Source organism: Populus alba, chromosome 18 (assembly GCF_005239225.2).
Source record: "Populus alba chromosome 18, ASM523922v2, whole genome shotgun sequence".
Classification (NCBI taxonomy): domain Eukaryota; kingdom Viridiplantae; phylum Streptophyta; class Magnoliopsida; order Malpighiales; family Salicaceae; genus Populus; species Populus alba.
In genome coordinates, this window is record NC_133301.1 from 9,971,206 (window position 1) to 9,985,499 (window position 14,294).

General features: G+C 28.8%; 1 protein-coding gene across 5 annotated transcripts; it reads left to right on the plus strand.

Moving 5' to 3' along the window:
• The first annotated feature begins 9,127 nt into the window (after window positions 1-9,127).
• LOC118051660 (uncharacterized) lies at window positions 9,128-13,205 on the plus strand. Of its 5 annotated transcripts, none has more exons than XM_035062381.2 (4): window positions 9,128-9,284; window positions 9,952-10,114; window positions 10,987-11,895; window positions 11,991-13,205. In XM_035062381.2, the coding sequence occupies exons 2-4, from the start codon at window positions 10,061-10,063 to the stop codon at window positions 12,876-12,878; spliced, it is 1,851 nt and encodes a 616-aa protein (XP_034918272.1). In that variant the 5' UTR covers window positions 9,128-9,284; window positions 9,952-10,060; the 3' UTR covers window positions 12,879-13,205. The 5 variants fall into 5 exon arrangements, with proteins under 5 accessions (XP_034918272.1, XP_073262387.1, XP_034918275.1 ...); XM_073406286.1 differs by having other exon boundaries at window positions 9,137-9,284; window positions 9,991-10,114; XM_035062384.2 differs by lacking the exon at window positions 9,128-9,284 and adding an exon at window positions 10,565-10,625 and having other exon boundaries at window positions 9,976-10,114.
• Window positions 13,206-14,294: the final 1,089 nt, after the last annotated feature.

Sequence of the window (14,294 nt, forward strand, 5' to 3'; positions counted from 1 at the left end):
GTATCTCTACTCACTGCTTTAAAACGAATAATTATCATTATTTATTTTTAATCGTAATTTAATATCATTATTAAAATTAAAAGAAACTCTTTTACAGTTTTACTTAGCCTTATTAGATAAACACTTTTAAAAAAAAAAAAAATTAGATAAAATACAATTGGTAAAGCGTGATGCCGCCTTACAGTTTAGAATGTGTTCTTATAAGATGAAAATTTCACTTGATCTGCTCATTTTTTATTCAATTTTACCATGTTAACTCAGATGAAGGTGAAATTTATTTTGGTTTTGTGTGGGGCAAGTGAGTTCAACCAAACCATCATTCAATCCAATATTTTTTTTTTTAATTTTTTTATCTAATTATTTTTGTTATATATATGACTTTACGAGAATTATATATAGAATGATGCTCTACTTCTCTGAAAAATTAGTCATAAAAAATAAACTGAAAGTTCATGTTCAAAGAACTAGAAAAACAGTTTTTACTATTTTCATATAAAATAAACTAAAATGAGAAGTAATACTATATTCTTTTACACACACAAATACTTTTATTAATATAAAACATTAAAATATTTTTAAAGTATTTTTCAAAATATTTTTCATCTAAAATAAATTAATATGTTCTTTGATAAAAAACTGTTCTTCAAACTTTTATTAATATGTTAATTAATACAAAATTTTATTAGATAAATTTAAAGTTGATTAGGGTATAAAAGATTTTTCACTGGTAGTTCAACCTGTTTTTTAAAGTGTTTTTTAAATTATTTTTTATCTGAAAACACATCATATTAATGTTTTAAAGTGATTCTTAATAATTTTGATGTTTTAATATAAAAAATAATTTTAAAAAAAATATTATTTTAATTAAAATATATTTTTATAAAAATATATAACATTACCAAACAAACACTAAAACTCATCCTAACCCAAGACATTGCTATCCCTGGACTTCTATTATATATTTATCTTCGATTTGTCTCATAGAGAACAAGAATAGAAAGGTAGTGGTTGTTGGCTCTTGGTGGATCTTATATGATGTTCTATAGGTAATTTTTGTGACACTTGGGAAGGGGTATTTGCTACAGTAACTTACGGTTATTTAATTGTAATAAATTCAAGCATAGTTATCTTTTGAATCAAGGGAAAGAATATCAATCCTTTTAATAACAAACTAGCTTTGATACCCACGAGATACTGCGAGTCATTTTTTTTTATATAAAAAAATATTAAAAAAATAAAAATTTAAAATCTTGGGTTTTTTTACAAAGTTATACCTATGAATCTTGAGTTTGGCTACAACGTCTGACCTAAGAGTAATATTTATAATATTAATAATAAAATTAAACTTGCATGACCCAAGTTTAAGTGAGCCTGATTGTAACACCGGATCCAAGAATATTGGATGTGGGTCTGGCTATAAGGTCGTGTCATAAAAGTGTGATAATTAAATATATTAATTAAAAAAACAAAGAAAAAAAATCAACAGAAAGGAAAAAACTAATGAAGAAAAAGAAAAAGAAAAAGAAACTGAATTGATTGGGTTAACCCTTTAAACCAGGTTATCCCGTAAAACTTGGGATTTGCGTCATGAAAGTTTGATAACTATATAGAAAAAAAAAATGACGGGTTTACCCAGAATTAACCGGGTTAACCCATCAAACCAAGTTAACCCATCAAGCCCAAGATACGTGTCATGAAAGTCTGATAATTAAATAGAAAGAAAATTAACTTTAACAAACTAAACTAAATGAAAAAAATAACTCATTAAATCAGGTTAACCCATCAAACCCGAGATTCGTATCATGAAAATATGATAACTAAATTAAAAAAAAAGTTAACATTAATAAACTAAATCAAACAAAAACAATTCATTAAAAAAATTAAAAAGAAAAAACAAATGAAAAAAACAGTCATATAATACAATACAATATAATAATAATTATAATGAAAAAACGTGGGGAAAGCTAAAGCTAAAGCTAAATTCTCAACCAACTCAATATTAAAAAAATAAATTTAACCAAGATAATTTAAAAAATAAACATGTGGGGGAAACACTGCAACCAAACAAAAATCATGTAAGGGAAACACTGTAGTAATCCATAGTGTTTTTTTTTTTAAAAAAAGCTACAAAGCTAAGTTCTTAACCAGCTTAATATATAAAAAAAATCGAGATCCGTGTAATGAAAATATGATAACTAAATTTAAATTTTTTTTCAAATTAACAAACTAAATCAAACAAAAAAAATTCATTAAAAGAAAAAAAAACACAAAGAAAAAAGCAAAAAAAAAAAAAAACCATGGGCAAAATGAAAAAAAAAAAGAAAAAAAAAAAAGTCAAGTATTTCACTGTGTGCATAGTGATACATTATATGTAAAAAACAGAAGAAATAAAAGCGAGGAAAAAAAAAACAAAGCTACTACAGTGAAAAACCCACGCGTTAAAAAAAAAATATGTAAAAAAAACAAAAACAAAAAAAAAAGGAAAAGCTGCTACAGAAAAAAAAAATGGCACAAAAGAAAAAATGAAAAAAAAACTGCAAAAAAAAATAAAATTTAGCTACAGTGAAAAAGCTACATGTTTTAGTATATTATTTAATAATAAATAATAAGTATTTTTCTTCTAGTAATACGTATTATATTTTCTAAAAAAATATTCCGGACTTTAGAAGTTTGACCATTATAAAAACAACAGGTACATGTGGTATTTTTTAAGACTTAATAAATATAATATTTAATAAATACTAGCAATATTTTTTTTCTCGTCATTATCTTGTAAGAGACATTTGTAGTGTGTCTAATGATGCTGTTTGGTTACTATACCAGGATAATAGAGATACAAATATATTTAATTTAAAAAATAAAAAAATAAAAATAAATATGTACTTGAAGAGGTAATTTTAAAGTGAATTTTGTACTTTCAAAATAGAAGAAAAAAAAAACATGTTCTCATAAATAATATTTATTATTTTTTATTTTTAAAATATCAATGGCATAAACTTTTAATTTTACAATTATCTAACTAAGAAATGAAAGAATAAAAATTGTTATTATTATAGCTTTAAGATAATTAATTTTTTCATTTATAAAAAGGATTAAAATAATATCATTTTGATAAAAAAAATCAACTAGTTTTGACTAGGTTTTATCTCGAATTGCAAGTTTACCTAGTTTTTTATTGAGTTAGAGACCATTTGTTTGCGTGGTTGCTTCTGTGTTTGAAGCAACCACAACAAACATTATGTTTGATTATGTCAAAAACGCAATTTAATTTTGATGGAGCCCATGTAAATTCAAGTTATGCACAACTCTTGGCTGCTTTTTGAAATTTAGCATTTACGTGCACAGTGCAAGTGAATTGCATTGTTTGCACTGTTCGCGTGAACAGTTTTTTTTATTATTATTTTTATTAGTGTGTTTATTTTTTGTATATATATTTAAAAAAAAAACTAGTTTAGAGTGAATTAAATTTACTCGCATTGTCATGTAAACAATATTTTTTTCTCAAAAAACTAGTGTAGAGTGAATTAAATTCACTTGCACTGTAATATCAAATCAATTTTATTCCTGATAATATTTTATCTAATTTTATATAAAGTATTATTTATTTTATGAAGTAATAGCAATAGTTAAATCTACAACATTTAAATTAAAAACCATCAATATTATATAATATTATATATATATATATATATATATATTTAAAATTATTTTATAACTTTAATTTCAAAAGCATTTTTAACCAAACACATTAAACTACTTTTTATTCAACCTTAATTTCAACCACAGTAAATACCTATCTTTTCAAACCAACTTTAATTAAAAGTACTTTTTATAAAATAACTTTTTTCAAACCACAACCACAACAGCTACCACAATATCAAACACACTCTAACCATTCAATCTTTTATTTGTTTTTTTCTTAAACCAGACCAGTTTGAGTTTTATAGTTAGGGTTATATTATTATTATTATTTTCAACACTTAATATAAACTAGAGTAAAAAAATAAAATTTATTTTCTAAAATATATAAGTTTGATGATAATATATATTAATTAAAATCTATTTTTTTATATGTGATTTTGTCTTATCTACTGTTAACTAAATAAAATACAAAGGCAATAACTTTATTTTGTAATAGACTACTAAAAATAATTTTATCTTTATATTTTTTTATCTTATTTTCTTTGTTCTTATTGTTTTTTTTTTTCTTGTTCTAGGATAATTTCTAAACGCTACCTCAAATATTCTATTGCACTTATATAAGTTTTTTAAAAAGAATATATATATATATATATAGAGGCAATGAAAATGTAAATTATTATTTTTAATTCATATCCAGAAAACAAAAACTAATTCAAAAATTGGAGGTATCAATGTACTAAAATTTAAGTAATCAGAGCAAATTATTTTTTTCTAATAAAAAATTTATAAATCATTTCATTAGGTACATAGCACAAGATTTATAGACGTGTTACTATATGTTCACTTTGATAAAAGGTAAAGCGACTGGTACTTTAATAATAATGGGTAGTTTAGTTCCTTTTTAAATAACTCGATTTAGGATAATTTTACTATATTGGATGTGAATTTTTATTTTACATTTAGTGAAGTAAAATTACATTTTAAAAAATAAATTAACTTTTGTGTTTTTATAAAAAAATATTATAGTTAATACAATTTAACAAATTGTTCTTTATGCACTTATACTAATAAGATTTCTTTAATGTCTGTAACCTATTAGTTTTAGTTTTAGAGATGTAAACCAACTATTATTACTATAATAATACAATTTACTAATATTTAGGCAATATTGCATAGCGTATTTTTTTTTTTATTATTATTATTTTATTATCGTAGGTATTTATACCAGCTTGCGTGTATCTCAACTAATTCCATGGACTTTAAAGTTAATAACCATATAAGTCTCTAGTGGCTTTGAGGTTTGTGAGACTCAAATTAGTGATTTTTATAGAGCAAATATAAAATCTGATCAGTTGAGCTACATCCCTCAGAGTTGCAGAGCCTATTATTAACGTTAGTATTTAAAAGATTTGCAAAGACTTACGATATAGTATTTCTAAGGATATAAAAATAAATCATTTATCATTAAAATATAATATAGAAGTTATATGAAGTCACCACCCTTATTAAAGCTCTTCTTTTGTTGCCAAAAGAAAAAAGGAAAGAAAGAAAAGAAAAGAATTGAAGTTATAACTACATTGCATTACAATAAAACTAAAAGGCATTGGTTTTCATTGTTCACTAAGTTATTTTATACTCTCATAATTTATTATTGATTGCAGCACTAGTTTTTATTATTATTATTTTTATTTTTTTTTATTATCAATCTTTTTTTAAAAAAATTTACTCTTTTATATGATGGTTATGATGTTTTAAGCATTTATATTATCTTATTTTTTACATTTTACTAACCATTCAAGATGTTTAAACATGTTTTAGAATTGAACTATTTTCATTACCCGCACTCTACTGCGGGAATCAATTTGAGGTGGCAATGACAATCTTATAAGCATGTCTTTTGTTTTAAAAATAAAACGCGTAAACTCATAACATATCAAGTTGAATCGGTCAAAACCTGATCAGAATAAAAAAAAGAAAAAAGAAGAAGAAGACAATGTTGTGTAAACTTTGTTTTTTGTGAAAAAAAAAAACATATAAGCAACATTGTTATTTTTTTAATGTGAAAAAAGGGTAGGGCGTGTGGAAATATTTGACTGTCATTAAAGCCAACTTAATGGGCAATTGTGAAACCTCCTAAACTGATTCTTTACCTAACCCAAGTTTTAAACTAAACCATGTAGGAGTTTCTATGAAGTAACCTATTTAATTTGACGGGTTTAAAGATAACATGGACAAACAACAAAAACATGGTTTATCTTTAAAAACATTAGGATTATATTTTTTTTTTTAATATTAAGATGAAAAAAATATTGGATCGATCTAGATCAACCATGTTAACCTGTCAAATTTGCCATCCTGGTTATGAACACAACTATAATGTGTTAACCTAGTTGGCCATCCATCTCTTTCTTTTCTCTTCCATCTTCTCTCTCTAGATTGGCCATTATTAGGCTTGTGTGGGATGGAATTATAGATTAAATTGAAGAGTTATTAGAGAATCATGAACTAAATTGAAGGGAGAAGGCTTAGCCCTTAGTAGGATAAAATTCAAGACTAAATTAAAGAGTTATTAGAGAATTAATGACTATATTGAATGAAAAGGGAAAGAAAATATCCAGCATTTGTACACATGCCAACATGTGAGAAGAGTCGTTGCATTAAGGAGGCATGAGTAGCTTCCTCTAGCCTTCAATGATAGTCTTTTTTAGTGTTGTTAGAATTGTCTTGGTGTGAACTTCTTTTCAAGACAATGCATAGTGTTAGTAGAGCTTTGGCGACCAATTCTTCCTCCCTCCCTTCTTCTTCTTTTTTCTCTCTCTCTCTCTACTCCTTCTTGGTTTCCTTGCCTAGTTTCTTCTCCATCAAAGAATAAAGATACTTTATTTTTTTTTTCCTCTCAATTTTCAGTCCTTAGTAAAATGAAAAAAAATCTAAATTTGTTTTTGCAAAATTAAGTGTTGGTTTAATGTTAAGATATTTTTTTTTATATTACCAAAGCCCCATACCAAGCCAACTAAATCAAACTATATAGACCAATCTACGCATCATGTAAGGATTGAATCAAATAACAAAAAACATATGGTAATAGAAAAAAAAAAGAAAGGACCAAAAAAATTAAAAGGACATAAAAAAAAAAACCAAACAATGAATGAATAGCAGAAGAAATAGTAAAACAACTTAACACAAAAAATAAAATTTTGTATTATAGGAAGTTTCATTTTCATCTTTCTTATTTCCATATTAGTTTTTTAAGGATTTTTTTTAAGAGGCTACTTTAATGAAATAGAACTGAAATTGGTTAAATAAAAACACAATTTTTCTAAAAAGAGGCCCAAAATAAGAATAAAAAAAATTCTACTTGGCTTTTCTCAAATTCATGGGATAAAGTGCATTTTTATACAAATAGTCTTTGTTTCTTTATTTTTGGTCCCTTTAATTTAGAAAAAAAAAATATTTAGGTACTAAACTTCATTTGTTTTACATTTTAGCTATTGAATTTGAGTTAGAAGAAAGAAAGTCACCAGCCAAAAAGAAAAAGAGAGAGAAATTAGTCAATTGGCCACATTCCAGATATAAAAAGCCAATTTTTGTGTCAATTGTTTTCACTTGATGAGAGATGTGTCAGTAAGGGTTTTTTTTTTTTTTTTATCACTTATATTGCCGAGAAAAGTAGATTGAAGTTTAACAAGTTTTTTTTTTTGAATTTTTATTAGTTTTTGGTTTTTGACTGATCCACTGATGTTTTGAAATTATAAATGAGTTTATTGAGATATTTAGAGTGTTTCTTAGGTTTTTCCAAGTGAAAAAAATTTTAAATTAGTTTTTTTAGGTCTTGGAAGTCAAATTCTTTTTTCTCGTTATTGACAATTCAAGGTGTTTAATCATGTTTTAGAATAGAATAGAATAGGAAGATAATTTAATGAAATAAAATTGAAATTGGTTGCATAAAAACAAAATTTAAAGAAAAATGACCAAAATAAAATTAACAAAATCTACCGGGCTTTTCTCAAATTCACGTGAAAAAGTGCATTTTCATCCAAACAGTCTTTGTTTCCTTATTTTTTTGGTCCTTTTAGTTTATGTAAATTACGTTTATGTACTAGACTTTATTTGTTTTGTGTTCCAGTCTTTGAGTTTGAGTTATGAGAGAGAGTCATTAGAAAAAGATAAAAGAGAGAGAAAGTAATTAATTAGCTATATTTTAGTAACGTAAAAGTTTGATCTTGATGCCGATCAGTTTCACTTGACAACAGAAGTGTCATTAAATTATATTTTATTATATATGTTGTTAAGAAAATTAGATTAGGGTTCAAGAAGTTTTTTTTTTAATTCGAGATAATTTTTTGTTTTCTAACAAATTAACATGTGTTTTGAGATTATATATGGTTTGATTTAAGTTTCTATGGTGTTTTGAAGTTAAAAAAAAATGGGATTTTTAGGTCTAACAAGTTAGAATTTGACTTTTCAGTAACCAAAATATATGCTAGGAGATAACACGTCATAGTTTTGTTTTTTCAAATAAGAAGGAAAAACAACATAAAAAGAAACCAAACATGTGGGCTTGACCATGCAGGCTTGTGTGGGCGTTGGGCCTAACATGATAAGCTTTTTTTTAAATAATCTTTTTTTCTTAACTATTTTCTTAAGATTAATTATAATAAATAAATTAAAATTATATTTAAGATATTATCTCATTAAATATAATTCATATTTTCCTTCATTTTCCAATAATATTATAATATTTGCTTTATAATATTAGCAATATTTTTAATAATTATTATATATGAATCCACAATGTTTTTTTTTTAATTCGTGGTCAAGAATATTTCATAAAAATAAAATTTATATTTTATTATGTTTTTTATAAAGTTTTTAAATAATGTTTTCAAATTAGTTATTCTTTTTTATTATTATTTGATTGCATATAAACAAGATTTTTAATGTGTTTTTTTATTGTTTTTTATATCATGATAAACAAAAAAAAACTAACACTTCTGCTAAGAAAATATAGATTGAAGAAACATATTTTTTCATTATTTTTTTATTAAAAGTTTTAAGCAATTTTTTTTTAATTGCTTTTGCTTTTAATTCAAAAAATATGATGCTATTGGGGAAAAAAAAAGAGTTTTTGTGAGAAAATCAATGAACAAAAGAAGAAGAAGAAGTGTGTTTAATAAAATACTTTTCTAAATATCTTAAATCATTATTTCTCGTGCAAATATTAATTTTAATTATTGAAAAACTAAATTAAAATAGATTTTGAAAAATACTTCATGTCATTGCTGGGCAATATTTACTATTATTGAAATCTTTTCTCCTCCAACCAATCACTGGCATATCACATTCTCTATTAACCATAAAACGAAAATTTGGCGTGGAAAATTCTCCTCCACCTAAAAAACTAATCATAAATTTGGCATCATAATATTTTACAGCCTCAAAAAATTATCCCAAGAATCTGTTTCTGATAATATTTGTGGATAAGAAATATCTAGTGGATGCCACAACACAAACACAGCCACTAAACAACAAGTCTGTTTCTGCTACTCTCATGAGCTGCTGCATGTCTAAAGAGGCCAACCAACCATGCAAATCCAGCCTCTTCTCACTCCTCCCCGCCTTTTGCAAGTGCTCAACTCGAGGTAGGAACCTGCAACTAGTTTAACTCCTTGGATTTCTCCTGCTACTGTATTTTTTCTTCCTTTTCAGTGTCAGGCATTTTTGTTTGGTGACTTGGAAGCCTGTAACTTCGCTCTACCAAGTTTCAAATTTCTTTATAAAACTTCCCATTAACATTTGCCTGCATGAAATAATCTGATCACTGGAATTTGTGATCTGGGTTTTGTTTTCAGTCGCTTAAGATTGTCATTTGATATGAGTGTATAGTCATTTTCTGTTTTTAGTTGTTTTAAAGTTGATTCCTTACCAGAGGTCAAATTAACACCTTACTGATGCTATTGCTCCACATAGGTTGGTGTAGCAGAAAATCTCTCTTGAGGTTTATGTGAATTTAACTGGGGAAAGGAAAATGCATCTCTAATGCCTTGTGTGTCAAATTAGGTGAATTTAATAAACTCTTAATGTAAGTTTAGCCTTTTCCAGCTAGGTATTGATTCGAACTTTCAAGGATTAGCTATTTAGATGGTGTCTAGTATAGTTGCAGAATTAATGTTCCCATCATTTCTGGTTTTGCTAACCTGGTACTGCTTATTGGACCTTTAGAAGCGAGTGTCTTCTCTCAGTGCAGTCTCATTCATTCAATCACTGCAATTATTGACGTTATGATTTGTGTTCTTAATCTTTGTCCAGAAGAAGATAAGCTCACTGGCATCTGTGTATGTGTGGTAGTTCGGATTGGAATCCATTAAAGGCAGGAGGTGGTTTGCTAAGGGAGTGGGAGGAAAGGAGATAGGGTAAGATGGAAGATGGGACAATCACAAGCGGAAAGAGGCTTGAAGCACCTGCAGTTATGGTACAACTACTCCTTATTGTTCTTTTACTTGCTCAAATCTTTCCTTGCGTTGTTTAATCGCTTCAGTTGCAATCTGTGACAATCCTGTACAATCCTTTTTTAAGAAATATAACAATAACTTGCTTAACAAAGTGGCTTTTGTCTTGTACATACATTTTCAAAAAGCTTCCATGTTTTTCTCCTTTTTTTTTATTGCCTTACTTTTTGTGCTGTTCTCGTGCTTTTCCTCATTTTCCCCCAAGAAAGACCTGCAAAAATTGGTGAGAATCCGGCACATACTTTCATCATTATTACTGAACAATCCTTGCATTATTTATGACATCAGAGGAGAGCCTTGTATTGTGAGTGGTTTGGAGAAAGTTATAAATGGAGATTTCAACAATTAATTCAACTAATTGAATCCGTGGACTAGAGTAAAATTAAATAATTGGGGACTGTGACATATTGCAGGGATGGGTCGCAAAGTCAGCTAGTTGACTAATTATTCTCCTTAACGTCTGGATCAATTCAGGTCCTATTTCCTCTTCTATCTCTTGGTTCAAGATGAGCAAATTGTGAGTCAAATTTGTAATGCAGTTTTCTGATTGTCGAGGGAGGAGTAAAGACCTGTGCATATCCATGTTGCTACAAGCATTGGCGGGGACTGAAAGTGTAGAATTGGTGTCTACATATACCTTGGCTGGCCTGTATAAATGTGTTTTTTCTTTCAAAATTATATCCATTACTTCTTGTTGATCTTAGCTGATTACCAGTCAAATCTATGGAGATGTATGAAGTTTTATTGCCTTGCAACTTGGAAATTACAGCGCTGTGGGTCTGTGTTCAGTCATTACATGGTGACAACCAACTTTTGATTGATTTCAACTTTACAGGAATCAAATCTGCTAGAGAACGACCAATTTCAATCGGTTTCACCATTTGTGGATTCACAAGTGCAATCCTGCTGCCCTATCTGTTTGGGCAACAATCGCTGCAGGATAGTCCGCTCTAGAACAAAACTGATGAATGCTTTGATTGGGAAAGGGAAGCCTCGAGAAGCCCATTCTATTTTCAACAGTTTAATGGACGAGGGACACAAGCCAACTCTTATAACATACACAACCCTTGTAGCGGCCTTGACTCGGCAAAAACTCTTCAAGTCTATACTTCGACTCATCTCTAAAGTGGAAGAAAATGGCATGAAGCCTGATTCTATACTCTTCAATTCCATAATCAATGCCTTTTCTGAATCTGGAAATATGAAGGAAGCCATGAAACTATTTCGGAAAATGAAGGAGAGTGGATGTAAACCAACAACAAGCACATTTAACACCCTTATCAAAGGATATGGGAATGTTGGCAAGACTGAAGAAGCTTTGAAATTATTGGAGTTTTTACAGGATGGAGGCGTGAAACCAAATCAAAGGACATATAATATTCTTGTTAGAGCTTGGTGTAACAAGGAAAACATGGAAGAAGCTTGGAACATGGTGTATAAGATGGTGGCATCTGGCATGCAACCAGACGCTGTCACATACAACACACTAGCAAGGGCTTATGCAGAGAAAGGAGAGACAATTAGGGCTGAAGAAATGATACTGGAAATGCTGAACAGGAGAGTGTCGCCCAACGAGCGTACTTGCAGCATCATTGTGAATGGATACTGCAAAGAAGGTAATATGGTTGACGCTTCAAGGTTTGTGTTCAGAATGAAGGAGCTTGGAGTGCTTCCTAATCTCTTTGTTTTTAATTCTCTCATCAAAGGATTTCTAGATACCATGGATACTGAAGGAGTTGACGAGGTAACTTCATCTCTGAATCTCTGATACCTATCACCATGCCAAAAGAAATATCCATCCCAAACACTCCTAATTTCTGGCTGTCACATGTTCAACAGGTACTGACATTAATGGAAGAAAATGGGGTAAGGCCAGATGTTGTAACTTTTAGCACAATCATGAATGCATGGAGTTCAGCTGGGAATATGGACAAATGCAAAGAGATCTTCAATGACATGGTGAAGGCTGAAATAGAACCTGACATTCATGTGTTCAGTATCCTTGCAAAGGGCTATGTGCGAGCTGGAGAACCTGAAAAGGCAGAGTCAATCCTGACTTCTATGAGAAAATATGGCGTGCATCCAAATGTTGTAATCTGCACCACTGTTATAAGTGGATGGTGCAGCGCAGGAAAAATGGAGCATGCAATGAAGGTTTATGAGAAAATGTGTGAAATTGGCGTTTCCCCCAACTTGAAAACCTATGAGACCTTGATATGGGGATATGGTGAAGCAAAGCAGCCATTGAAAGCAGAAGAATTGCTGCAACTTATGGAAGAGAAGGGTGTCTTTCCTAAGAAGGGGACCATGCAGCTAATAGCAGATGCATGGCGTGCCATTGGTTTACTGAGTGAAGCTGAGAGAATTATAGAAAATGACGAACATCCGGAGGTCAATGCAGATAGAAAGAAAGATGACGTGCCCGTGGATAGACTAGATAGGATTTATAAAGACCAAGACCTTGGTGCTTCTTGTTCTAAGCTGTTACAGGTACCTGGGGAAGCTACAACCAATCAGAATGGATCATCTTCTGTTAAAATAAGAACCCAGATGATTCTTAAGAATTACAGGTCTTCGTCTGAGTCTTCATGGACAGGTACCAACTCTGTCTTGCTCACTCGTATGTTTGTTTTTGGGGCACAACCGCAAATCAAAAGCAGAAGGCAGCACCAAAGTCTGGTCGGCATTTGTGAAATAGTCGCAAGCAGAATCCTGTGCATAAATTGACAGGGAAACGTTGGGAGAGGCTGTTATCATACGTATGTAGGATGATACAGATGGCAGGAACTTGGAAAGTGCCCCTACCATGAGATTAAATTATGTAGGGCTGATGAAAGATACACAATTGGTAACTTGGAAAGTGCCCGTGAAATTTGTAGATACTATGATTAATTTTCATGTCTATTGACATCATTGTTTATACAAATTATAGGTAATAAGTGGTAACTTTGTATTTACTTACAGTACTGTTATGAGGACAGGCTGCGTTACAACATACACAATTGAAGTTATTTTAAGAATTTATTGAGCTTGGCTTTGATGGATGCCTTTGTAGCTCACACGTCCTTTTCAGTTTCTTGTTCATGGTAGATTGATGTGCTCTTAAGCAATATGATAAAGAAAATAAAAATTAATTAAACAAGTTTTTCCAAAATCAATAAAATCCACTAGTTAGTTATTTATTAAAATATAAAAATTATTATATGAACAAAATAAATTGAATTATCTTTCATTTATCCCAACTTGAACTAATATTTTTGAGAATTAGGAGGCATATTAAAACACCAAAAGGCAAAACAAGTTCTTTGTAGGTTTTAACCTTCCAATGTTTATGTTATCAAGGTTGTCCGAGAAATGAAGCCTTGAAGAATATGGTGTATGATTGTGTTTACAAGAGTGATGAAGACGATAAGAATGCTAGAAAAATATGAAGTTTTCTTCTTTTATTTATCTCGTGGTTTATGGATGTTTATATATTTATAAATCAGTTCAACTTGCATGAAGATAAAGGTAAAATAGAAAAAAAAAAAAAAAACTACTATATCTGATTTAATAGAAATCATACAAGTTCGTGGTGCATTTTTGAAAAAAAAAAATGACCTTGTCATGTGGGACATCCATTGGGCATGGCCATGCATAACACTTTTTTGGAAACCCATTTATGATAGAAAGAAGTGAAAGCATTTAATATTGAATAACAATTGTATGGATAATAGATAAATATATTTGGGTCAAACAAGTTCTTTTTAATTTTGGATATTCTCAGAATAGTTGTTAGGTGTTTCTAGATGCATGTACTTATTAGTTTATACTCTTATATATATATATATATATATATATATTTCAAATTTTCTCATGCTCATATGTTCAAGACCCTTATTTTAGACTTACCTTATTTTGAGTTCATTTTTATTTTAACCCTATTTGTTTTAGACTTTTTTTTTTACAAATATTACCTGTTATTACTACTACAAACAGACAAAATCAATGTCGGTAGCAGCAAGACAACAGATGAAAGTCCCATAAAAAACTTGGGCATTTTTCTTTTCTATCACCACATGGGCATCTTTCTTAATATATATATATATATATATATATATATATATATATATATATATATATATATATATATATATATTTCTT

What these genes read in the sequence shown, in the direction of transcription:
- LOC118051660 (XM_035062381.2), top strand. Translation starts at nt 10,061, where the DNA reads ATGGAAGATGGGACAATCACAAGCGGAAAGAGGCTTGAAGCACCTGCA. An exon ending in TTGAAGCACCTGCAGTTATG is followed by an intron (nt 10,115 to 10,986) that starts GTACAACTACTC and finishes TCAACTTTACAG; the next exon opens with GAATCAAATCTGCTAGAGAA. An exon ending in ATACTGAAGGAGTTGACGAG is followed by an intron (nt 11,896 to 11,990) that starts GTAACTTCATCT and finishes CATGTTCAACAG; the next exon opens with GTACTGACATTAATGGAAGA.